At 45.2% G+C, this 24317-nt stretch overlaps 2 protein-coding genes across 2 annotated transcripts; one reads left to right on the forward strand and one right to left on the reverse strand.

Moving 5' to 3' along the window:
- Positions 1 to 602: 602 nt before the first annotated feature.
- CUNH9orf131 (chromosome unknown C9orf131 homolog) lies at positions 603 to 7544 on the forward strand. Its single transcript, XM_023524038.1, has 3 exons — positions 603 to 2078; positions 2441 to 2546; positions 2643 to 7544. The coding sequence occupies exons 1-3, from the start codon at positions 1848 to 1850 to the stop codon at positions 5930 to 5932; spliced, it is 3627 nt and encodes a 1208-aa protein (XP_023379806.1). The 5' UTR covers positions 603 to 1847; the 3' UTR covers positions 5933 to 7544.
- Positions 7545 to 10435: 2891 nt separating this feature from the next.
- On the reverse strand, positions 10436 to 23870 carry VCP (valosin containing protein). The gene is made up of 17 exons (XM_011381453.2): positions 23495 to 23870; positions 19585 to 19696; positions 19227 to 19399; positions 17977 to 18119; positions 17271 to 17401; positions 16617 to 16748; positions 15475 to 15577; positions 14688 to 14821; positions 14474 to 14609; positions 14001 to 14113; positions 13426 to 13590; positions 13212 to 13334; positions 12735 to 12947; positions 12245 to 12553; positions 11810 to 11965; positions 11250 to 11404; positions 10436 to 11098 (listed from the first exon to the last, which is right to left on the reverse strand). Exons 1-17 carry the CDS (start codon positions 23509 to 23511, stop codon positions 10993 to 10995), a joined length of 2421 nt encoding a protein of 806 aa, XP_011379755.1. The 5' UTR covers positions 23512 to 23870; the 3' UTR covers positions 10436 to 10992.
- Between the last annotated feature and the right edge of the window lie 447 nt (positions 23871 to 24317).

Here is a 24317-nt window from a genome sequence, read left to right on the forward strand (position 1 = left end):
CCAAGGGTATGTATGTGACTCAGACCTGTCAGAAGCAGCATTCTACTCCCCTTTGAGCAGTACAATCAGTAGTTCAGGAATCGATACATGACCAACTGGAACCCATAAGTCACAATGTTGTCAGCGCGACACCACGTTTTTAGCTTCACTTGAACCTGCTACCACACAGAACCTGAGAATAAAGTCAGCACAGAAGACAGAGAGCCAAGAAGTGGAAACTGAATCCTGATGACATTGAATTGAGTCCCTGAATTGATCCTACCTGAAGCCAGTCCTACCCCCAGACTGTTCCATTATGAGTCAATATAGCCCCATTTTATTTACACTTGTTGGATTTCATATTGTGTAACTTATATCCAAATGATTCCTCAAAGTTCAAAGGGGTTCCCAATCCCTGGCTCTACCTTCTGGAAACTTCTCTGTGCTGTTTCCCCTTATGTGAAAAGAGGTAACAAACCTACTTCAAAGAGTTGTAAAGATTAAATGAGATAATAAATGTTAGAGTATAAATTTGTTCCATAACAATAAGGAGCAAGAAATATCACATTATTTAATTTTTCTAAATTAAATTAAATCTGGCTCAAAACTACCATGTACTAGGGTTCAAAGATAATCAATATTCGTCATGACTGGGGGGCCTTTTTTTCCTTTAGTGTGGTATACACTGACCATAAAGAAAGCCACTTAGAAAAGAGCCTCAGCTTGAGTCTGCCATGGTTGTGCATTATCTAAATCCATATGGTCTATTCAAAGGCTCCACAGCATTTCTGCCAAGTATGTACACCAGCATCTTTTGGTGCAGTTCCCAAGACTATGTGATAGATGTTTAGTGCCCTAACCATTAAATCAGCTTTTCTAATCAGAAGTCCTGCTGCCTCCTAGCGGACTTTTATACAGCACTGGTCACTCATGGAACCCACTGCTATATTTCTTTTCCCAAGTCCCCAGGTCCACTGCTATCCTTGGGCAACTCAGCATGTCCTCCATCTTCTCCTTCTCTAGAGCACCCATCTAAATTAAATTCCCCTCCCACACAAAAGCCTAGATAAGACTGTAGACCAGGTGTCTTACAACTTTGATTTGGAACTAGAAAAAACAAAATTCATTAATAATTCCATGAGACAAAAACCCTGGAATTTCTGGAAGATAGAAGAGCAAAGTTACCTTTTTATTCTACTGGGGGTCTCCTTTGGCAAGTAGGAGATAGCAATTAATAACTTGATAAGTTATCCTGCCATAAGTGTAAATTAACTAGCACAGAATAAATATTCAGTATTGCCTTCTCTATTTTCCATCAGGACTCAACTTTTCTTCTTCAAATAAGACAGTTCATAGCTGACATGAGATTTAAAAAAAAGAGAACAGATTCCATCTATTAAAGATGGAATGAGCCTTGTAATCAGGAACCTTAAAAGAAATAAAATTTTAATATAACACACTATGTACAATTCTAATCATAAATTTATTCATTTAATCCTCAAAACAACCCTATGTGGTAAGTAATAATATCATTCTCATTTTACAGATGAGAAAACCGAGGCACTGAAAAATTAAGCAGTTCTGAAATTTCACAGGTAGGAAGTGGTAGAGCTAGGATTTGAATGAGGCAGTTTGATGTTAGAATTCACGTCCTTAACCACAATCCCTAAAGCATAATTCTGACCTTGGCAATCAAGACAAAAGGAAATCTGATCACCCAGGTTTCAATGTAAGAACTACAAGTTGTCTGGTGGAGGCAATTTTTTGGCCCTAAATTCAGGGAGAAGGCTGTTAGGCATGTGGGGGATGGGAGTTCTTTGTTCTGTGTAGTGATGACATCAGGATAAACTGCCACTAGGCTGAGGAAAATGGAATGGCTGCTAGAGGACCTGCTTGGAGCTAAGTGGGACAAGGGGCTTCTCTGGGCCCAGCTGACCCATGCCCTGGCCTGCAGATACTGTGGTAGCAGCTGCCTCCAGAGTACAGGGAATCTAGTGACACTATTCCTGTTCATGGTTTGGCAGATCCGGAGATGGTGGCAGCTTGGGAGTTGGAAACATCTTCAGCCCTGGTACTCTGGGGACAGGATGCAAGACAAGGTGGGTGACATGGGTGTGCAGAAGGCTGAATAACTGTTGACACCACATGCGAATTTGGGTGAGGAATCATTGACATGGATGTGAGCCCAAGTGAGTGACTATTAGCCTTAAATGTGAGGCTGGGTGAGAGGGATCAATGACTAGACTTGAAGCCTAGTGAGTGATCACTGACCTTAGATATAGGATTATGTAAGGAATGATCTCCAAATGTGGGCTGGGTAATAGTTATTAACATCAGATAGGTGACTATGAACCATAGATGTGGGGCCAGCTGAGTGTGGAACAAAGGCTGAGGGCTTCATGACATAGCTTGTGCCTCTGAAAAGGCTTCAAGCCTGAAAGTATCTTTCTCTACTCCCCAGGGCCTACTACCACTTCTATACCATGTGCCTTTCCTTAATCGTCTACGGAAGCAGAAGTCAGAGGAAGAAGAAGAGGAAGAAGAGGAGGAAGAGGAGGAAGAGGAGGAAGAGGAGGAAGAGGAGGAAGAGGAGGAAGAGGAGGAAGAGGAGGAAGAGGAGGAAGAAGAGAAGGAAGAGAAGGAAGAGGAGGAAGAGGAAGAGACATCTCTCGATCCATGTTCTCCTCCCAAAGAGGATCCTATTAGAGAACAAGCCACAGCAGCCCCATCCCAGCCATCCTGTGATTCTAAGAGCCTCCACGAGGCCATAGGGACCCCAAGCCCTTCCAGATCCTTCCCCACCTTTCAGATCCTGACCAACCTGCTTGTGAGGCACAAGACAGCTTCAGGGAGCCATCTAGAGCAGAGAAAAAGCCAGCTCTTCTGGGGTCTCCCTTCTCTGCACAGTGAGTCCTTAGAGGCCATCTTCCTGAGCTCAAGCAGTCGCTCTCCCCTGAAGTTGCCTGTTAGTCCTGTCTACTTCAACAAGCTTGCCTTCCTGCCTAGGTTCAACCTGCTGCTTCCCCAGTATTGGTCCCCAACTCAGCTTCCTACCCATGAAGTCCATACTACAGGTGATCTGGAAAAGATAGCCCCCAATCCTCAGCAACTTCCTCCTCTACCTTCCCTTTCTGTTCCATCACTACCCCTCCATGGTATGACCTTTCTCACAGACCACAAGGGAGTCCTATCTGGTGCTGAGGCACATATACAGTGGCTTATGCAGCAGAGAGAGGTCCCTTGGGTCTCTGAGGATCAAGACCTGTACCCACATCCTGAACTCCAAAGAACTAGATGCTCCAAATTCTGGTGGGGGGTGCCATGGGATCCCAGCCTCCAACACCACATTCCAGATTCCCTCTCTGACTCTCTGCTGTATCCTTCTAGCCTTCTGGGAGTCCTGACTAGGTTTGAGGCCCCATGGAGAACCATGAGGCAGAATGAGGACCCAAAAGCCCCCGAGCCGGCAATGCCAGTTCCCAGCCCAACTCTGGCCTCTTTGTCAGAACTCCAGGGACTTAGTTCTATACGAGGCTTTTATGGATCTAAAGACCTCTGGGAAACCACAAGGCAAAGAGAGAATCCTGAGATCTCTGAGCCTCCAATCCTGGTCCCTTGCCAATCTGTAGCCCCTATGACAGAGACTCAAGGAACTAGCCCCCTGGGAGCTCCACCTGGATGTGAGACTCAGTGGAGAACCACAGGACAGAAAGAGAATCCTCAAGCCTCTGTGCCCCCAATGCCAGCCCAATGCCAACCCCCAGATTCTCTATTAGAACCCAAAAAAGTCAGTCCTGAAGGAGGACATTCTGCACCTAAGGACATCTGGGGAACCATGGGGCACAGAGAGAACCCTCAGATCTCTGGGTCTCCAATGCCAGCTCCTTGCCCTCCTCCAGACCCCCTACGAGAAATCCAGGGAGGCAGTTCCCTGGGAGATCTATCTGGATACAAGCCCTACTGGGGACGCAGAGAAAATTCAGGAAACCCTCCAGCCCTCGAGCCCCCCACCCTGGACCTCAAACCAGGGCTCTATGGAACCAGTTCTGCATGTGTCCCATCAGGATCTGAGACTCTATGGAAGGGCATGCAGAGTAGAGAAAATTTGGGGGTCTCTGCAGACCCAGTTTCATCTCCTAGCCTTCCCTCAGCCTCTCTGCTGGAGTCCCTGGGAATGGGCCCCCAGGAAGTCCTGTCTGACTCCAAGGCTTTGTGGGAGACCATGGGGCAGAAAGAGAACCTCTGGATCTCTGAGTATCTAGGACCTGATTACAGCCGATCTCTAGCTCCTGTTCTAGAACCCCAAAGAAACAATCCCGTTGGAAGACTCACTAGATCAGAAGCTGCATGGAAGGACATTGAACATTACAGCAATTCCTGGGCTTCTAAGACCCCATCTCTGGCCCTTGGCCCACACCCAGCTATTGTACTGGAGCCCCTTGGAGTTAGCCCTATGGAGGTCTTGTCTGATTCTGAGGCTAGCTGTGGGGATATACAAAGGAGAAAGAACTCCTGGGCCTTTGAGTGCCCACCTCGAAGCTTACCCCAAGACCCATACGAAGCTAGCCCCTTGGGAATCCTGTCTGACTCTGAGCCTGATACAGGAAACATAGAGCAGAAAGAAATCTGTTGTGCTCCCTGGTCCCCATTCTGGGGCCCCAGCCCACCCCTGAACTCTGTATCAGAGTCTCACATAAGTGAGTCTATTGAAGACCAAAGCAACTGTAAGCCTGAGAGGGGAGCAGTGGAGCAGAGAAGGAAAAGCTGGGCCACTGAACTGCCAGCCCCAACCTTCAGCTCACTCTATGCTCCTCTACCAGATCCACACACTGACCTTGAATTAGTATGGCGAAATGTGCAACAAAGGGAGATCTCACAGGGCCTCAGCCCTCCAGCAGTAGATCCCCTGCAGCCAATACCCTGGCCTCCCACCCTACCTGAAGCTCTGAAGATTGAACCCAACCAGACTGGCGTACCCAAGGGAGGGCTGTTCCCAGGAGGTAAGGAGGAGACTCCGCCCTCCCAGAGAGAAACTGTCTCAGAGGTGCCCATCCTCCCTGAGATCCAGGCCTGGCACTGGAGTAGAGAATTGGAACTTAGGCTGAAGAAACTGCAGCAGAGCCCTGCTTCTAGATCCCCTGGCCCAAGTCAATCATTTGGCAGCTCCCCTGCTCTGAGCTCCAAAACTCCAAGCACCTGGAGACTCTCTTCCTGCCCCCCACAGCAGATCCATCCCCCCAAACCGTGTCCCTACTCTTCAAGCTGTCATCCCCTAAAAGTTGAGAGCACAGTATCTCCATCTGTCCAGATCTCCCACTGTTGTCACTCCCACTCTTCTTCCCATCCTCAGCCACAATGGTCTGGCAGGGAAGAACAAGAGTCTCAGAGAGAGGAAAGAATGAAGGCGAAGATGGTGGCCCAGGTCTCACCCCAGGGACCACATGTTCACAAGGAGGCTGGTAAGAACTTTCCAGCCCTGAGAGAACCCTCAAACTCTGAGGTTCCAGTCTTAGGTAACACACAAGACAAGGCTTCAGCCCTATCTTCAGTGAAAAAGAGAGAAAGCCCCAGGAAACCCAAAGTAGGAGACCATAGATTGGGATCATCCACAGTTACAATGAAGAGCCACCCAGGCCAGGCTGAAAGACTAGCATGCAGACTTTCCCAAGGATTTCAGCACAGAAACCAGAGCTCTCTACAGACTGCTCTCCCTCAGCAGCTTCACTCCAAGGTTGCAAGTCCCCAAGATAAGCGAGAAGCTGGGCTGGGAGCTGGTGATATCCCGACCCCTCAGCATTGTAAGCACTGCCCTTGGGCCCATACAGAGAAGCATCTCTCTTCCCCCACACCTCAGACTCCCCTTAGCAGGAGTCTCCAAAGGATGTTAGCCAAGTTTCTGGGTACCCATGGAGCCCTACCCACCAAATCCAGTCAGCAGAGGAAACGCTGTTAGTACTGGCACCTAGTACTCCAAGACCTGAAGCCAAACCAGTTAGGGCTGGAGAGACAAGCAGAGGAAATCCTAATAAACAAGCTGAACTAGATAAATCCTATTCATGTCTTCTTTGGAGTCTGGGTTACTGAGAATGTCAGTTCCTTATTAAATTCTGCAGCTCAGCAGCTATATTCCCTCAGGATCAGGTCCCTGAAGTAAAGAGCTCAGGATTCTGCAGGCTTAACTTTTTCAAGCCCTTCACAAATAATCAATCTGGAGTCTACACGACCCTACTCTACAGGGTAAGGCTGGAAGGCCAGGGGAGCACAATCCAGGGCTGCCCTTAAGATACACTTCACAGAAAGTGAAAAGAATACATCCATTCACATGAGCACAACTGATGTGGGTCTAGGCAGCTATTTTTGGTCCTGGGTATGGTCGGTCCCCTTCTTTACCCACTTGAACCACAAGTTCTCCACCTATCTTTCCAACCATTTCTTTTCAGCCCTCTGCTCTTTTCTCTTCCTGGGTCAGTTCAACCATCCCCAAGGCCACAAAAACAAGTGAATTTCATGTTTAGTGGCCATCTGAATTTCTTTTATTTGCCTGTCTATATCCTTTACCCATTTTTCTACTGCACTGTTATGGATATTGTATTAGTTTTCTGCTGCTGCCATAACAAACTACCACAAAGCAACACAAATTTGTCAGAAAAATAGACTGGGCTGCATTCTTTTCTGTAGGCACTGGGTAGGATTCATTCCTTGACTTTCCTGTCTTCTAGAGGCTGCCCACATTCCTTGGTTACTGGCCCTATTTACCTTCATAGCTAGCAAAGGCAGGTTTTTCTCACATCACATCACTCTGCTTTTGCTTACCTCTTCCACTTTTAAAGATACTTGTTAATTACATTGGGCCCAATTGGATAACCCAAGACACTTTATCAGTCTTAAAGTCAGTTGGTTAGCAACCTTAATTCCCTTTTCTATGTAATGTATTGACAGGTTCCAGGGATTAGGATGCAGACATCTTGGGGCATTATCCTGCCTACCACAGATAACTAACTCAACCTATTATATGTCACAGACATTTCCTCCCAATCTGCAGCTTATTTTCTTATTTTATTTAAGGTGACTTTTACTACATCAAAGTTTACGATTTTTATGTAATTAAATCTTTTAATTGCATTTTTATGTATTTAAATCTTTTAATTACATTTTTATGTAATTAAATCTTTTTCCTTTATGACTTTTAAAACATTTTCTGACACTTTTATAGTTTTATATATTTACATTTAGACTGTTAACCTAATTTTTTAATATGGTAAGAAGTGAGACTCTAACTACCCACTAAAAACAGATATCCAATTTTATCAGTACCATTGAAAAATACAGAATGTCTTCAACCCATTCCATTATGTGCCATTTTTCAAAATGGGTCTTTTTAAAGCATATCTAGATTTCATATCCATATATCCAACAGCCTACTAGACGTCGTCTTGTATTCAACTTGTCCAAAACCTACTCATTTTCCCTCTAATCTTCTCCAATGTGCCCATTCCTACTGAAGGATACCACATCCACCCCAATACCAAAGCCAGAAGCCTGTCATCCCTGACTCCTCCTCCTTCTTACTCTGCAACCTAACCCATCATCAAACATTGTCAATTATACCTATAAAACATATTTCAAATCCATCTTCACCTCTCCATCTCCGCCATCACAGTTCAGTCACCATCTCTCACCAGTTGGTAGCCCTATTCCTTCTAATCCATTTTCCACATGGCTACAACTCTCTGGTGGTCAACTGACCCAATATCTTGAACAAGTATCATAAAAGTTTGAATACAATAATTAAAATTTTTAAAAATTACATAAAAACATGGAGGAAAAAACTACTAAATATTATTCTAGGTACAAAAATAGAAGTTTGAGTAAAGGAACATAACCTTTACTCAAAGCAACCTGTGGTCCTAGACTGGCTATTGGTGTGGTGAAAAAACTTGTGAATGACATATTTGGCTCACTTGGGAAACTACAGAGTATAGAATGAGGTTTAGATTAAATGAAAGTTTACTGAAAGCAAAATGTAGAGATTGATGTTAAAAAGTTATAAAGCAGGATGAGCTCATTTTGATTTAAAAATACTACATGTATAGACACATACATTTACACACATGCACAGAAAAAGACTCAAAGATATGAACTAAAGTTATTTAGCTGAGCTCTGGTTAAATGGGAATATTAAATTTTTAAAATTTTTCTTCTATTTTTTAAAATTTTGGCTTCTATAAAAGGTTATTTAAAAAATGAACTGTCTATGTACAATGCACATGTGATTGACAGTATTATACTGCACACTTGGTAATTGTTATAAAATTTTGTGGGTTTTTTGCCACAACTTAAAAAAGGAAAAAGGTGAATTCTCTAATATTGAAGTCTGACTCTGACTCACTTCCCTACCTTAAGTTCTTTAGGTTAAAGTTCATTCCTGATATGAGATTCTTCACATATGGTTTCTAACCTCTCTGAATTCACTCCAGGACTCTCTTGCTAGTCAACCTAGTGCTTCTTAAACGTGCTCTGCATTTTCTGACCTCTGTACCTTTTACTTGAACTGCTTACCTGCACTTATGTCAAGTATCCCACCCTCCTTTAATGCCCAGTTCAGACTATCTCCAGAGCATTAACTCATTCTCTTAGCCTCAACGCATCCCTGGATAGCTTTATGAAAAATCCAAGTCCTATATTCCTAAATCTTCTTAAGCCCTCAGTAGGTCGTAGGACCGGACAAGAGTAACAAACCATTTACCATTTGTCACAGTTCAGCCAAATTAATGATTGGCAGACCAGTGTTCCTCATGGGCATTATGTGACCACTAGACTCTCATGGCAACTTATAGGATCAGTATCTTGGATCCAAATATATCTCGAGACATTAGGCTTATAGTTCCATCTTTGTTTTTGCCTCTGTGGCATACTGTTGGTCCTCTATAATCTATATATATTCTTGGTCAGAAAACCTTCTATTAATCATAGCAGATGTTTGTAGATTATCTTGTGGGAAGAAGTGATTAGCTACAGCTAAGATCACATTCCAATTTCTTTCTAGTTTAAGTATGCAGGCTTCTGCAGGTGTAAAGTGACAATAAACAGTCCCTCACTGCTTTCTACAGTTTACAAAGCACTGTCAATCATTTTATCAGATTAAGACTCCAGACTCCTAAAGAGCCAAGTACCTCATTCAAGCTACAATGCTATAAGCACAAGTGCCAGAATTAGAACCAGGCCTCTCACTACATCTACTCTTCGTTTTTCCTACAGAATCTAGAGCTCTATCTTCCCTATAGACACATTGTGTGGCAAGTGAAAACAAAGGAATCATTCCAACACATTTCTATCACTCATCAACCAGTATCACTACATATTTTGTAGGAAAATACCACTTGCCTTCTGTTACGCTCTCATAGTCTGATGCAGAGGTACTAAACGTCTTTCTCCAAAAGACCTTACCTTTGGCCCTCACTGAGGTTAGGCTGTCAACCCATAGGGATGAGACAGTGACAATGTTCATAGTGGGAACACTGAAGGCTAAGCCATCAGGATACCTAAATGGTGGGAAAACCAAGGAGAACCAAAGACAGAATCTGGAGAAAGTGCCACAGGAAACAAGGGACAGCCTATTCAAATTCCCAAAATGCAAAAATATCTATTTCAAAACACATGAGTTCTAGATGCCCATTTAATCAGAGCAGCCAACATAATTATCTTGTGTCCTTGTAGATTATCTATGTAGACAAGATCAGAGCCTGGTATAAGTACTAGGATAAACAATACAAGTTTTACAGTGGATTGTTTTCTCTGCACCATACTGTTCTTTGGGTAAGGAAGGCATCATGGTACTAACCCCAGAAGCCCTAAGTGATAATGATGGTACTTTTTGAAGAAGAGGATACTCTATACCTCAACAAAACTATGCAAGCAATCATCTGAAAAACTGCAAGCAGGAGAGGATGTTTAATTTAGAAAAAAACACATCCAATACTAGAATTTTATGTTAGAAAAGCTGTTTTTTTATAATACAAATTACATAAAATAAAGGTGGACATAATTATAAGTGACCCTCAACCAGAGCATGAATGTTTGGGACTTTTAGATGCACCGAAAGAACATCCGCCTCCACGCAGATTGTATCTTTCTGCAGCTCTAAGATTTTTGGAGAGCACCCCAATCCAGTCCTTGGTCAGGTAAAAGGGGTTCTGTAGGCCTATTCTTACCATCCACGTCAGATATAGGTGGAGGATGCAACATTTTCCACAGCTGGAGCTCCATCAGGTTGTTTCCCCTCTACTGCAGTCCTATCCAGTAATACTGCAGCCATAGCGGGGAGGCAGCAGTATCATACTGATGTCAATCAGGAGGGAAAAGGATGCAATCTTACAGGATTTCACATTTGGAAAAGTGCCTTGGCAGTGAGGGGTAACCCAAGGCCCTTCCCAGGAAAAGAAGCAGGCACAGGGGCTGGTATTCAGGCTCCATTTTGACCCAATGTTTATTGTCCTTGTACAACATGTCATTTTTGGTTTAGAAACTGCTTGTGATTAGTTTTCCAACATTAACTCAAAGCATGTAAAATAAAATCAACCTACTCTCTATATAAACACCCAGCAACTGTGGCCCTTAACCTTCCTGCCCAGGTTGGGTAGGGGGAAGAAGGGAGGGCTTGAGAAGCATTGAGTGAAGTGCAGATGCTTTACTGTAGGGAGTGGCGTAGTGCCTTGGTTCACACCCGCACAGGTCCCCTGCACTGCCCCAACTACAACAGAAATGGCCCAAGGCCCAATTCCCTGTTGGTAATTCACTCTCCACCTCCCAAATGAAAATCACTTTTATTTTATCCCTTGTTTTGTATTTTTTGCAACAGAAACCCCCTGTCCAGAGACTGACTGTAACTGAACTGTTCAGGCTGAGGAATGGAGCAGGCTGTGGGCGCACCTCTGGTCCCTCCTGGGCAAACACCCCCACCCTGAGGGAACAAGGTCCAGCCAGGCCAGCTCGCAGCATGCTGGCCATCACCACTTAGCCATACAGGTCATCATCATTGTCTTCTGTATATACACTGCCACCTGTGCCGCCTCCACTGCCCTGACTGGGGCCAGCTCCACCCTGGTTTCCTGAAGGGAATCTGTGTGCAAAAGAGCAGAACCAAAAGAAAAAAAAAAGGTTAGGACAGGACCTGTGTTTTCACAACTATCTTTCTAGTATCCTTAGGACACTCACGACCTTGGTTTAGTTCTCCAAGACAACTTAAGCACTGCCCAATGCAGCCTACTTACCTGAAACTACCAAAGCCCCGACTCTGCTGAAGGGTCTGAGCAAACATTTCATACTTCCGAATGTCATTGTCACTGACAGAACGGCGGGCAAAGCGCATGGCTTCCTCAAAGTGATCTCGGCGGATCTCAGGCACTGGATCATCCTCTTCTACCTCCTGTAGGGTTTGGTAAACAGATCAGGAATAGTTAAGGAGTATCTGTCTTTATGGAGTACAAATGTGTGTAGACACACACACACACACACACACACACACACACACACGCATTTAATTTTAAGAGTGATTGATAGGTCCGTAAATCCCAAGTTCTAAGCCTTGCTCTATTTATCTGCACAATCATACTTTGATTTCCCTCATGGAGGCTTCAGACTGAGAATATAGCCTGCCCATCTCTTCTCAGCCTTCATAATTCCAGACTAAAAGGGTTAATTCTTTCTCTTTGATGCCCTGCTAAATATCTCAGTCAGATGACCTTTCCAAAACCTTACACTCTTAACTCTGGTAGAGACTGTCCCCTGGCTCCCCACAACCGGCACTTCTAGGTAAAGGATGCAAACTCACCATGGCTGATGGGTTAGTCTGCCTCTCCCGTTCTCGCCTTATCTCACTTTCGATGGATTCACGAATGGCCAGCTTGCAAGCACGTTGGCAAATCTCTGTCAAGTCAGCTCCAGAGAAGCCATTAGTCATCTTAGCCAAGAACTCCAAATCCACGTCCTAAAAGATGCAAGAGTATCTTAGCATTTAACTTCTCCTCCCCTGTGATACACAATCTTTGAGCCGCTCAAGCACTTCCAATTCCAGTTCATCCCATCTTTTAACATGCTGATTTTTATTCCCAATTCTAGATTATCTTAATACCCTCAAATCTTCCATCTTCCCTTTACAACTCTAACCCCAGAAATCTCCAATGAAATATTGTCTAGGAATCAAACAGCACTTCACACTAGCCTGAGGACTCACAGAAGTCCCCATAGCCCATGACCTTGCACCTGCCTTGGCAACTGGGGACTTGCGCAGGTTGGCCTTGAGGATGGCAACACGGGACTTCTCATCAGGAAGCGGGATGTAGATGAGCTGATCGAGGCGGCCAGGTCGCAGGATAGCAGGATCGATGATATCAGGCCGGTTAGTAGCGCCGATGATAAACACATTCTTTTTTGTGGACATGCCATCCATTTCTGTCAGGATCTGGTTAATGACTCGGTCAGCAGCCCCACCACCATCTCCAATGTTACCACCACGGGCCTTGGCAATTGAATCCAGCTCATCAAAGAACAGTACACAGGGGGCAGCTTGGCGGGCCTGTGGGAGGGACAGATGAAACTCAAGCATTAACACCACTGGGTCTCTTCAGACCTGAAAAGGAAAATAAAGTGCCCCAGTTGAGCTGCCAGAATGAGATGGTTTTAACTCTCCCAAAAACAGACTATCTCTACCTTGCCCCCATGCAAATGAATAGATAGCTCAGCTATTTGTAGCTCACCTTGTCAAATATTTCCCTGACGTTGGCCTCAGACTCCCCAAACCACATGGTGAGCAGCTCAGGACCCTTGATGGAGATGAAGTTGGCCTGGCACTCATTAGCAATGGCTTTGGCTAGCAAGGTTTTCCCACAGCCAGGGGGTCCATAGAACAGTACTCCCTTGGAGGGTGTCATGCCAAACTTGAGGAATTTGTCTGGGTGCTCCACGGGATACTAGGAGGAAAAGGAAAGAGGGTTCAGGGACATCCTTATAGTTTGAAAGAAATCTAACCAAACAGAAGCACCCCCCATTCCTACTCCGAAGTGTAAGATCCAGGTTCCCTAGGAGCAGGCTCCTTTGTACCTCAAACCTGAGAATAGCAGGTTCTTGACTTATTCTCTCACAATTCCTGTAATGAATATGCCAACACCCCAAGCCCACCCAGCTCAATTACAAAGTACTGAAGCAGTGACTCACCCTGGACCAAGCTACCCTACCTGGACTAGTTCCTGAAGCTCACGTTTGACATCCTCCAGGCCCCCAATGTCCTCCCAGGTCACCTGTGGCACCTCCACCACAGTTTCTCGCAGTGCTGATGGGTTGCTCTGGCTCAGGGCCCACTAAAAAGGGAAGATAAACTGGGGATGAGACTCCCCAGGGGTGGGGTCAAAGTGTATGTGTATCTACTTGAGATAGGAATGCAGTCCTTACCCGGAAGTCATCCATAGTTACTGCTAGGGAATTCATGACCTCAGCATCGATGGTCTCATCTTCTAGATCAATGAGGTCCATCTTCTTGCGGATGGCCTGCAGAGCAGCCTCTGAGCACAAGGCTGCTAAGTCAGCGCCCACATGCCCATGAGTCTCATTGGCCACCTGCAGAGAAAAAAATCTACTTATTATCCTCTCTCTAAGAACTAGATGCCTTCGGAAGCTCAAAGACAACAGAATCTTGGCTTGTGCCTCTAACTCCTATCTCTGGGTCCTTCCATTTCTCTGAATACATACTAGCAGTCCTTTCACTGGCTGGATTTTAAGTATTCAAGCCTGAACTTGGGGCTTGGAAATAAAGTGCCCCCAAAATTCAGGTTTACTCTAAGGTAGTGTCAACCAAGAAACATGACAAGTCCAGTTTCCTGGATTCACTCTTAGATCACTTCCTTTCCCCTGCCCAGGAATCGAAATCAGTATCTTCACATCTCAAGTTTATATTCCTAGCCAATTCCCTTCAATTGCCTAGAAATGGCTATCCTAAAAATCCTGGCCAGCCCTTATCACCACTCCACCTGTTCCAGGTCCACATCATCTGCCAGCTTCATGTTCTTGGTATGGATCTGAAGAATTTCCAAGCGTCCTGTAGCATCAGGGATTCCAATATCTACCTCCCTGTCAAAGCGACCTGTGGGACAGTGTGTGAACATAGACAAGGCTCATTTCTGGTCCAGAGGGAAAAAAGGATAGGCCTAATGTGACCAACCATCCCAGTTTGCCCAGAACTGTCCTGATGTTAACACTCGTAAGGTCCCAGGTCTTGGGTAACCCCTCAGTCTCAAGCAAACCAGGATGGTTCATCATCCTAGACAGGACATGAGAAAAGGGAAAGGACTCCTGGGCCCTATCCCTACAAAGAGCGTCAAAAAATCCTCAGAATTAGGTGACTTAGATAAAGGACAAATGTAGGATCAAAGAGAGTAAGCCAAGTAGAGCTATAATCTCCCTATGAACAAGGACAGGGATGAAAGGAATTTGGGGTCCTTACCAAATCGTCGTAGGGCTGGGTCAATGCTGTTGGGTCTGTTGGTTGCTGCCATGACAATCACATGTGCTCTCTGCTTTAGGCCATCCATGAGGGTCAATAACTGTGATACAATACGTCGCTCTACCTCCCCATGGGTCTGTCAGAACAGGATATCTGGTCAGAAGTGAAGTCAGGACCTTTCAACCCCCCACGAATCCCTTGGGTAAGTTCCTACTTTCTCTCTTTTGGGAGCTATGGCATCCAGCTCATCAATGAAGATGATCGCAGGAGCATTCTTCTCAGCCTCCTCAAAGGCTTTACGAAGGTTGCTCTCAGACTCACCAGCCAACTTGCTCATGATCTCAGGACCTGAAAAGATACAGAATGGAGGCAATGGAAAAACTACATTCTTCCTCAATCCCGGAAATCAGATAATTTGTTTGCCCAGCCCAGAGACAGGTGGTAACCTCTGCCTATTTTCTCACAGTCTGTATTAGATATTATCCCAAGATAATGCCACTAGGCCAGGCTAGACAGAACCCAAGAAACTCAGTACACTTATCTAACAATTGAGTTCAAAGTATGAGGATGACGGAAGATGCTCTGGGACTTCTGGCCAGAGCAGATGCAGTGCACCAGTTGGAACTCTACCAGATAAATATCACTCTCGAAGAGCCAGTTGACCTTCCCCCAAACACTCTCCAATAAATAAATACTTTTTGATCTTTTATCCTAACTTGTTCCCCCTAAATGTCTTAAGCTTGTCCATAATCTTTCTCAAAGAGGGATAGATCAAGGTAAGAGAGTAGAGCTATCTTGAAAAAAAAAAAAAAAAAGAGTAAAGTATCTTCCCCCTGTTCCTTATCTATCTGTAATGTAGCCCAGTGGAAGAAAGATAGTAAAGTGTACACAAGGGCATGTGTGCAAATGAATGTATCCAGGATTTCTCCAGCTCGTGAGACTAGGTCAAGCTCAGCTTAGAGTTGAGTCCAGCCAAACACAAGATGAACCAAGTCTTTTACCATTGATCAAGAAGAAGAAAGCTCCAGTCTCATTTGCCACAGCTCGAGCAATCAGGGTCTTCCCAGTCCCAGGAGGTCCATAGAGCAGGATTCCCCGAGGAGGCTGAGGACCAATACAGAGGGTGTGACTGGGTTCAGACTCCCACCTTCTCCAACCCCATCCATCCTAAAATGGCTCAACTAGAGCTGTATTTAGAGAGGATGAAAATAAGCTCAACCCTGACACCAGTAAGAATGAGCCCTCTGCCACAGCTGCTAGGAAGACAGCTTACTTCAGGCCACACTTATTCCTCTTTATCAGAAGAGAAAATACTGCTAGAAAGCTGACAACACTTATTATTATAACTTGCATAGGAGACAAAGAGGAGAGAAACCAACCTAAGAAACTCTAATGTGAGTCTGGAAACTCTAGTATGGATAAATCTAAAGATCCTGGGACTAGGGAAAAGCAAGAGGCCATTAGGCCAAAGGGCCAAGGCCTAGCTTAGTCATTTAAGAACAGTATTGCCAGAGGCTCACTCTCTTCAGTAATCACAACCCTCCAGGATTTATTATCATGTTGGAATACTTCTCTTTACTGCCAAGCACAAGTTTTCCTCTTTGAAGCTGTCTTTTCTATGGCCTTATCCACAGGCAGCACATGGTAAGTGCCCACATAGAAGATAAAGTTATTTGTACAATATATACTAGGGGAAGGGATAATTTAATCTTTGGTGTGTCTCATGATATGGAAATAGCTAGGAAGTTACATTGTAGACCAGCAGTTCTCAAATATATTAGACATAGGAACTTTTACACTGCTAATTTCCTTAATTTCTTCTATCAGGCAGCACTGTTCTACACAAGTTGGCAAACCATAGTGAGATTTGTTTTTACAAGGTCCATAAAAATGGGTTTTTACATTTTTAAATGGTTTTAATAAAAAAATATATACGGATGCAACAGAGAACTTCACTGGTCTGCTCTGTTATAGACCATTAGTAGCTTAATAAATTTATGGTCCTCTATAATCTCAAAGAATTTATTGCTGCCTCTCTTAATTCAAGGCAATAATAAAATATGAGAACAAGTCCCAGGATCTGACACCAAGTAGTCGTTAATCACCACTCTAGACTATACTCCACAGAGCCCAAGATGCTCACCTTCACACCAATTGCCTTAAAGAGGGCAGGATGTCTCAGGGGCAGCTCCACCATCTCCTTTATCTGAGCTAGCTGTTTCCTGCAGCCACCAATGTCATCATAGCCCACTTCATTCAAGGACTCTTCCTCATCCTGAATACGTAGGAAACAAAGAAAAAGAGAAGGCAGGAATATTACAATCAGCATAAGCTGAGTTTCTCCAAATACTTCCACAATCTGGCATGGAGAAATCTGCTGTATGAGAGGATTCTCCTCTAAGGAGATAATGCCTCAAAGAACAACTCAAAATCCCAAGGCAAAGATTTCTAGCACAGCCTTTCCATTTCACACTGTCCTTCACCTTACTGGGAAGCGCTCCCCTAATATGTGAAGCTGGAAACTCTGGTAAACGGGCAGAGGCCTGGATGCCATCATCAGCATCATTTCTTCAAAAATTATTCTAACCACTTAGGTCCTTTGGGTTGAATCTAGATTTTAAAAATTACTGATATCACATACTTACAAGAAACACCTAGACTCAGAAATGAATAGCTGGGAGATTTCCCACCTCTGGAAAGCAGCTTTGTTCTAAAGAGCACCCCACCCTGACAGCTACTACATGACTGCCCCAGAGTAATCATGAAATCGGATACTGGGATTAGGGAGAGAACTCACCTCTCGTTTGATAGGCTCCCCTTCACAGTGAATCACTGTGTCTGGAGCAACAATACAATAAGGGCTGGGATCTGTCTCCACTACTTTGAACTCCACAGCACGCATTCCACCCCGGACAAGGAAAATGTCTCCTATGAGAACAATCAGCACAAGGGCAATTAGAGATGTCAACAATGAAACTAGTGAGAATTCCTCATCAGAACCTGGGGTCTAGAATGCCAAGTTCCCTAGATAGTGCCCTTTCTCCTTCCCACCCCCATGATCTTGTTAAGCATCAGGCAAGAGGAGAAAGCTAACCTGTGAAGAGCCCCTCTACCACTCAAGAGGACAATGAATAAAACCTGATGTGCCAAAAGCCCCAAAAGTTTTGATTCCTGGGGTATGGGCAACCCAAACTGTTACAATCACTAATGGTACAGCTATGCTAAAAATTAAATAACTGGACCGTGACACAGCCAAAATGACCCACTTCCTCCTTTAGAGATCTGAGAAGATAACTTACTCTCCTGGAGCAGGGAGTAGGAATGGAGGAATGGGGTAATGGGGGAGTGGGAGGGAAGGCAAGGGGAAGGTGAGAGTTCACATGAGTATGAATGCAGATGCATGTGCATGCATACAATATTAAAATGAGACAGATGTCTAAAGTTTACTCCCAAATATCCCTACAAATGACCATCCTTAAGCTCAATCTCTAGAATTATCTCACCTTTCCGGATTGGCCGGTAAGCTTCCAGGAAGTACGGCTTAAGGTATACCTCAAAGAGATTGCCAGTGATGCCTTCCACTGTATCATCAATGGGTAGCACATGGATACGTTTGCCATACTTCACATCAGGGCATGGTTGGATGCTGAGAATGACAAGCAGACTCCAAGTTACCAACCATACTGCAGCCCCAAGCGCTGGGCATCCAAAAGAGCCTGGCACAGAGAACTGATGGTAAGCAAAAGAGAAAAAGTAGGGATGGCTTTAGGTAGGAAGAAAGGCAGGAAGGTAGGGTTGGAGAGAGAACAAAGGAACAGCCAAGCACAACTAAGACAGGTCACACTCAGGGTGAGATAGGTCAGGGGAGCCACTAGAAGAAGCTGCTGGGGCTCCGCACTTCCAATTAGTGAACCAAAAGGGAGACCCACACATCTGGAGCCCCCACAAAACATGAGAGGGAGAATATTCAGGGAGAGATAGTCAAGGATGATCCATTCTGGCTAATATTGATAACCCAATATTACAAAGTGAGGTCTTAGTATGATGAGTGTCAGGGTTAGAGAAATAGAAATGAAAAAATAATCTTAGCCAGGTGGTCAGAGAATGGAAAGAAAAGTGACTAAGCACCTCCAAGAAGACTACAAGAAACCTAGAATCTATAAACAACAACCAGAAGCCTAAGATATTCCTAGCCAGGTGACAGGCAGTTTTGGGTGGCAGTAACTAGAGGTAATTTCAAGATCGGGAACCTCCTGCCTAAAGTTAAGTCCAAAATCACTAAGACTGCAACTCTCATGGATCTTGCTCAAACAACGCCTCTCTCCTAGATTAACCTGGATCATTAAAAAGACCTGCTAGGAGTTCACCTTCCACATCTACACTCCCACTTCATTCCAGACCCAACACAAGTCATTAATCCAACACAGTAATAAAGTTGTTTGGCAGATTCACAACCTCAAATGGTATTCTAAACCAGGGTCTAAGATGTGATAAGTTATATCTATGGTGGAAAAAAAAAAAAAAAAAAGCATTAAGAAAGTCACAGAAATGCCATGTTGTCCCAAAGGTCATACAGAGGCAGATTTTGAAGTCCCAGGGAAGCAGAACGAAAACCTAAAGACAACGCTAAAACATAAGTCTTCCCATCGTTAGGAGGCTTCCGATATCTGCAGCTGCCTTTGTGGGGGTCCTGCCTATCATGTAGGCTGTATCTGGCCACCCATCCCTGAGGAGCCAAGAACCCCACACACACCTGATGACATCCCCTAGGCGTACGCGAAGGTTATTCCGAACAACTCTATTCATTCGAATCTTCTCATCAGAACATGTGTCATCAGAAAGCACAATGCACACAGCTTCCCGCCTCTTCTTTCCTTTCAGCAACACTGTATCACCTCGGAACAACTGCAGCTCATCCATCTTGGGCTGAGGAAAGAAGATTAGAGCCTTTGAGTCACTGAGCCAGGGGGTAAGCAGCAGCCCTAGATGTTGGGATTCCCAGTAAACCCCACTCTATTTGTGGTCACTGCAAGAAAAATGAGAAAAGAAATCTGGGAAAAGCCCCCAGGTTAACTACAATAAGGAAAGACTGGACCATGAACCTAACTTACCTGGGACAAGGACACCACACTGTTGTCCTCATTGATGGCTTCATCGACAATTAACCGATTGGGACGGTTCTTCTGTTTAAGAATGGCTGTTGATAAGTCATCACCTTTTGAACTAGATGAGAAAATAAAGTCAGTCCTAATACATACTCCAGCCCCAGAGACCGCATCAATTTCTAAAACACACTTAAGAAAGAAGTAGTAGATAGATGAAGTTGTCCCTACATCAGAGAGCTCAGATAAAATTCAGCCAAGGTCATGAAGAATAATATCTAGCACATATTACAATTCTCATTCCAATAGCTCTCTGTATTCTGAGCACTAGTATCCTAGCTGTAAAACCCAAGTGACCATTCCCAGGGTCAGGTTGGCCTAAGAGGACAAAATAGAAGTGGAGGCTGAGTACAATTAGAGAAATGAAAATAGTCTGGGTTGGCGGGGCGGGGTGTTGAGGAGCTGGGTGAAAAAGGTGAAGTATAAAGTGGTAGTTACAAAATAGTCATGGGAATATAGTCAATAATATTGTAATAAGTATGTATTGTGCCAGATAGGTACTAGACTAATCTGGGAGATCACTTTGTAAATTATACAGATGTCTAACCACTATGCTATATACCTGAAACTAATGTAAAATAATATTGAATATCAGCTCTAATTTAAAAGAAAAAAGGGAAAAAAAGAGAAAGAAAATAGTCTTAGGACAGAATAATGATTAAGAGAAAGGGCTCTGTAGTCAGACCTGCTGAGTCTGAGTTTCAACCCTGCCATTACTGTGATCTTGGGCAAGTTATTTAACCTCTCTGGAAGCTGATGTCCTCTGTAAAACAGAGGCTATAGTAGTACCTATCTCAGAAGACTATCTTAAGTGAGATAATGAATGCAAAATGTTCAACATAATGACTAGCACATTGTATTAATATTCACTATGATTAGCACTGCAGAACGAAGCACAAGCTCTTTTCTTGCTAACCTTCTTGCAGAACAACTTTTGACAGGGCTCAGGGAGGCCCCAAGTCCCACCAAGCAAGCCTAGGGACAATGAAGCAGAATTATTAGCACTACCCTCTATTGGTTAAACCAGTTGAATGCTAGAGCTTTCTATATATCACAGGAATGCCAAACATAAAGACCATCATATTTGCAAAAAAACACTAATAGATCTGGAACCTTCAAAGAGGCTCAAGCTCAAAAGGTAATCTCTGCAAAGACACACGACTCCATGGAGTTGGTTCAAAAAGGCAAAACCAAGAAATGCTAAGACACAGGGCAAATCCAAATTCCTCTCACCTAAATCAAGGTTACCTAAATCCAAATTCAGTTTAAATTATTTTCTAGAAGATCAGATCATTTACCTAACACTAACTTCTTAGCTTATCTCCAGCTTTCACTAACTAAACTTAGTGGGCTCTCCCTTTGAAGAGTTACCTCCTCTTAGTAAAAGGGTCAGGAAAATATGTGCATTAACCAAAATAGGAAGGTCAGACAGCGGAGGAAGCGAAGAAGTAAATAAAAAGAAATGTTTTCCAGGAATTATTTCTTCATTCAATAAATTAATGAGTATATATTATATGCTATGCAGTGTTCTAGGATCTGGGGCTACATCAGTAAACAAAACAAGACAAAATAGTATTCCTATTAGAAATAGCTTGCAAGAAAAAGAGATGCCTATGCTCTAGAATACCAGCTGGGGTAAACCCAACAGAAATAGAAATCCTATTCATCTAATAAAATTGTAAACTTTCTGCTGACCCTCTCACATAAGTTGCATCTTTAATTATTGCCTTTAAACTAGTTTCCAAGAGCGGAGTTTCCTAGGCTGACACAGCTTCCCCCAATCCAAAAATGAGGCAATCTGAGCACAAGGCTGCAGAGTAAACAAATTCTCCCACTGCTATCAACACCCTATAGGGCAAGTGTGGTCAATGTGACAGCTAAGGGCAATTTAAACACAACAATGCTCCCTCGCCCTCACACCTCAAAATACCCTCCAAGGGCTGCCCATCTTCCTTCTTGATCTATAGCAGTAGTCCCTAACCTTTACGGCACTGGTGCCCCTGTGAGAATCTAATGCCTGATGATCTGAGGTGGAGCTGAGGCGGAAATGCTAGCTAGCGCTGGGGAGCAGCTGTAAATATAGATGAAGCTTTGCTTGCCCACCTGTCACTTTCTGTTGAGCAGCCCAGTTCCTAACAGGCCATGGACCTGTACTGGTCTGCAGCCTGGGGTGTTGGGGATCCTTGACCTATAGGGCTGGGGCTGCAGAAAAATAGAATGGCTGATGCCTCTAGTCATTACAGTTTGTATTTTAACCCTAAATCTTCATTCTAGGAAAATCTGCTTACTATTCTTGACCCTGGTACTGGGGATGAGTGGTATGCTCTTCCCCTAATTCCTTTAATTCCACATCTATCTACTGAGATCAAAGGAAATAACCTCAAAAATATAGAAGTCGGCCTGATAATGGGCCATCAGCAGTCTTGGAGGCTCTTTGGGGACACATTCCATTGTCTTCTACAAGAGTCAGGTCATTTCTAGAACCCCAATGGACCACAGGGGGCTTCGAGGGAGTGCAAGTAAGAGTCATCAAGATGACCTAGAGATCAGAAACCATCTGTGATGCCAGATTCCAAGAATTTTGGATTTTTACTTTTCATCTTGAAAACAAAAGACTGGATAACCTAAGATAATATTTTAAGTATTATTGAGCAGTCCTTTTAAATAGGTGACTGAGTAGTGCTTCATCTCGATTCAGAAACTTGAAAAAAAAAACAGAACGCATCTCAAGAAACTGAACTCTCTGCAAGACAGGAAGGTGATTTGCATAGTAGAGTTTCCATAGGATGGCTGTCTTTTTTTTTCTCCCCCCCAACACCCGTAATAGCTAAAGCTCTTGATTCTAAATTCAATGGTTTTATTGACGCTTTCTTCAGGGGTGAAAGGCCCAGGATTTCTCAACATAGCAGTTTAGGGAAAAAGACCGTGTGTTCTAAGAGTGAGGGCAACTCTAACCTTCAGGCCACGATGGCTGAAATCTAGGAAGGCCCACAAAATTTAACTCAGATTCGAACAATATAGCAAGAACCTAAAATAGTAGAGAAATAAAAAGTTCTTTCTCTCTATGCCTATTTCATAACATGAAAACTGACTAAACCTTTCTCGAATGAATAACAACTGGCCTAAAGTAGGAAGAAGGCCAGAAGTGAAAAGCAGGGCCCATCCTATCCCTAACAGTCAGTCCCTCACTACTCAAGTCGCCGGGAATGCTAACCACAGGCCAAGCGGACCCAGCTCCAAAAGTGCCCTGTTGAGAGCTTCCCTGAGCTTGCCCGGCCTTCCCCTGGTCCAACCTCCGCCTGTGTCTCCAGGCTCCTTCCTTCACGTGGCCCAAAGTCCACGCCCACCGGGCCCAATTAGGGTGTAGGGGCCGCGGGGCCTGCTCTCTTCAGGACCAAAGGCCTTCAGCGGGTGCTAGGCCGGGTCGCAGGTGGCTGCCCCAAGGCCCAGGGTTCCATGCCGGCAGTGTGGGCCCGCAGACCTCACTAGGCCGGGACGGCCGTTCCAAGGGAACCAATCAGGCCGGCCCGGGCCTGCATGACACAGCACGATCTGGCCCAGGCCCCGACCCAGGCCCAACGCAAGCCCCGCCTAGGGGGCGCGCGGGTGCGCAGCCAGGCCCAGCCGGGCCCGTGGCCCATCATTCGCCCCTATCCTCTCCTCTCCTGTCTCCCTCTTTCCGGGTCTCCACCTCTTAGACGCGCCCACCGCCGGGCTGGGCCTACCCAGCACGGAAGGGTCCCCCGGTGCGCGAACCCCCAGCAGGCGGGGAGGCGAGCGCGCACATGCGCGCGCGCGCGCACACACACACACACACACACACACACACACGTACACATACACATACACACACACTCACTCAGCTCCGGAGGCCATGGCGCGCGCCTCTCTCGGCCGGCAGCTGTGGCGGCCCGCGATTAACGGCTACAAGGGACGGCAGGCGACTGACTGGGCCGGGGCTCGGCTTTCCTGGGCGGGTGGCGAGCAGGGGCGACAAACCCGCAGGCGGCCTCCCTCTCGCTTCCTCCCAGCGGCACCCGGGCGGTGGGCGGGCAACGCTGGCTCCCGATCCGCGAGGGGGCAGCGGCAGCGACGACTCAAACGACGGCTGCAGACGCTTCACTGAGACTGAGCCGAGAAGAGCCGAATCATCGGAAGGAGAGGTGCTCTCACCTCAGCCAATCAGCGCCTGCCCTGGGGACTCCCGCCCGCCTCTCCGCGCCTCTCCCCAGCAACCCGCGTACTAGAGCCAATCAGGAAATCCGCTTGCGGCCTGGCTCCCGCCTCAGGGATGCAACACGCCTAGTAACGCCACGTCAATTGGCCGCAACGCTACGCTTCCTCGACGGATTGGGATTCTCGACCAATCAACGAAATGAATGGGGCCAGATCGACTGGCGAAAGGAGAGCCTTTAATCTCTTGGAGGCGGAATCTCCCACTTGGCTCCAGTTCATTGGCTCCTGAATTTATCCTGTTGGAAGAACCTGGCACAATGGATTGAACTCCTGCATTAGTTTAGTACTGCCGTGATAACCTACGCACCTACCTTCTTCCAAAACTTGAGGATTCATCCTAACCCCCCTCTCTGCTCCTTCAGAACGCTGGCTCAGGCCACCTAGCACACCAGCTCTTAATCCACTCTACCCTGTTGTCTATCGCACTGTCTGGTAACCCTAATCCC

This window comes from Pteropus vampyrus, unplaced genomic scaffold (assembly GCF_000151845.1).
Source record: "Pteropus vampyrus isolate Shadow unplaced genomic scaffold, Pvam_2.0 Scaffold436, whole genome shotgun sequence".
Classification (NCBI taxonomy): Eukaryota; Metazoa; Chordata; class Mammalia; order Chiroptera; family Pteropodidae; genus Pteropus; species Pteropus vampyrus.

What these genes read in the sequence shown, in the direction of transcription:
- CUNH9orf131 (XM_023524038.1), top strand. Translation starts at nt 1,848, where the DNA reads ATGGAATGGCTGCTAGAGGACCTGCTTGGAGCTAAGTGGGACAAGGGG. An exon ending in GGGACAGGATGCAAGACAAG is followed by an intron (nt 2,079 to 2,440) that starts GTGGGTGACATG and finishes TCTACTCCCCAG; the next exon opens with GGCCTACTACCACTTCTATA. An exon ending in GGAAGAGGAGGAAGAGGAGG is followed by an intron (nt 2,547 to 2,642) that starts AAGAGGAGGAAG and finishes AAGAGGAAGAGA; the next exon opens with CATCTCTCGATCCATGTTCT.
- VCP (XM_011381453.2), bottom strand. An exon ending in TTACCGGCCAATCCGGAAAG is followed by an intron (nt 17,402 to 17,976) that starts GTGAGATAATTC and finishes TTGTTCTCATAG; the next exon opens with GAGACATTTTCCTTGTCCGG. An exon ending in AGCTTCAGGAACTAGTCCAG is followed by an intron (nt 12,948 to 13,211) that starts GTAGGGTAGCTT and finishes TTTTCCTCCTAG; the next exon opens with TATCCCGTGGAGCACCCAGA.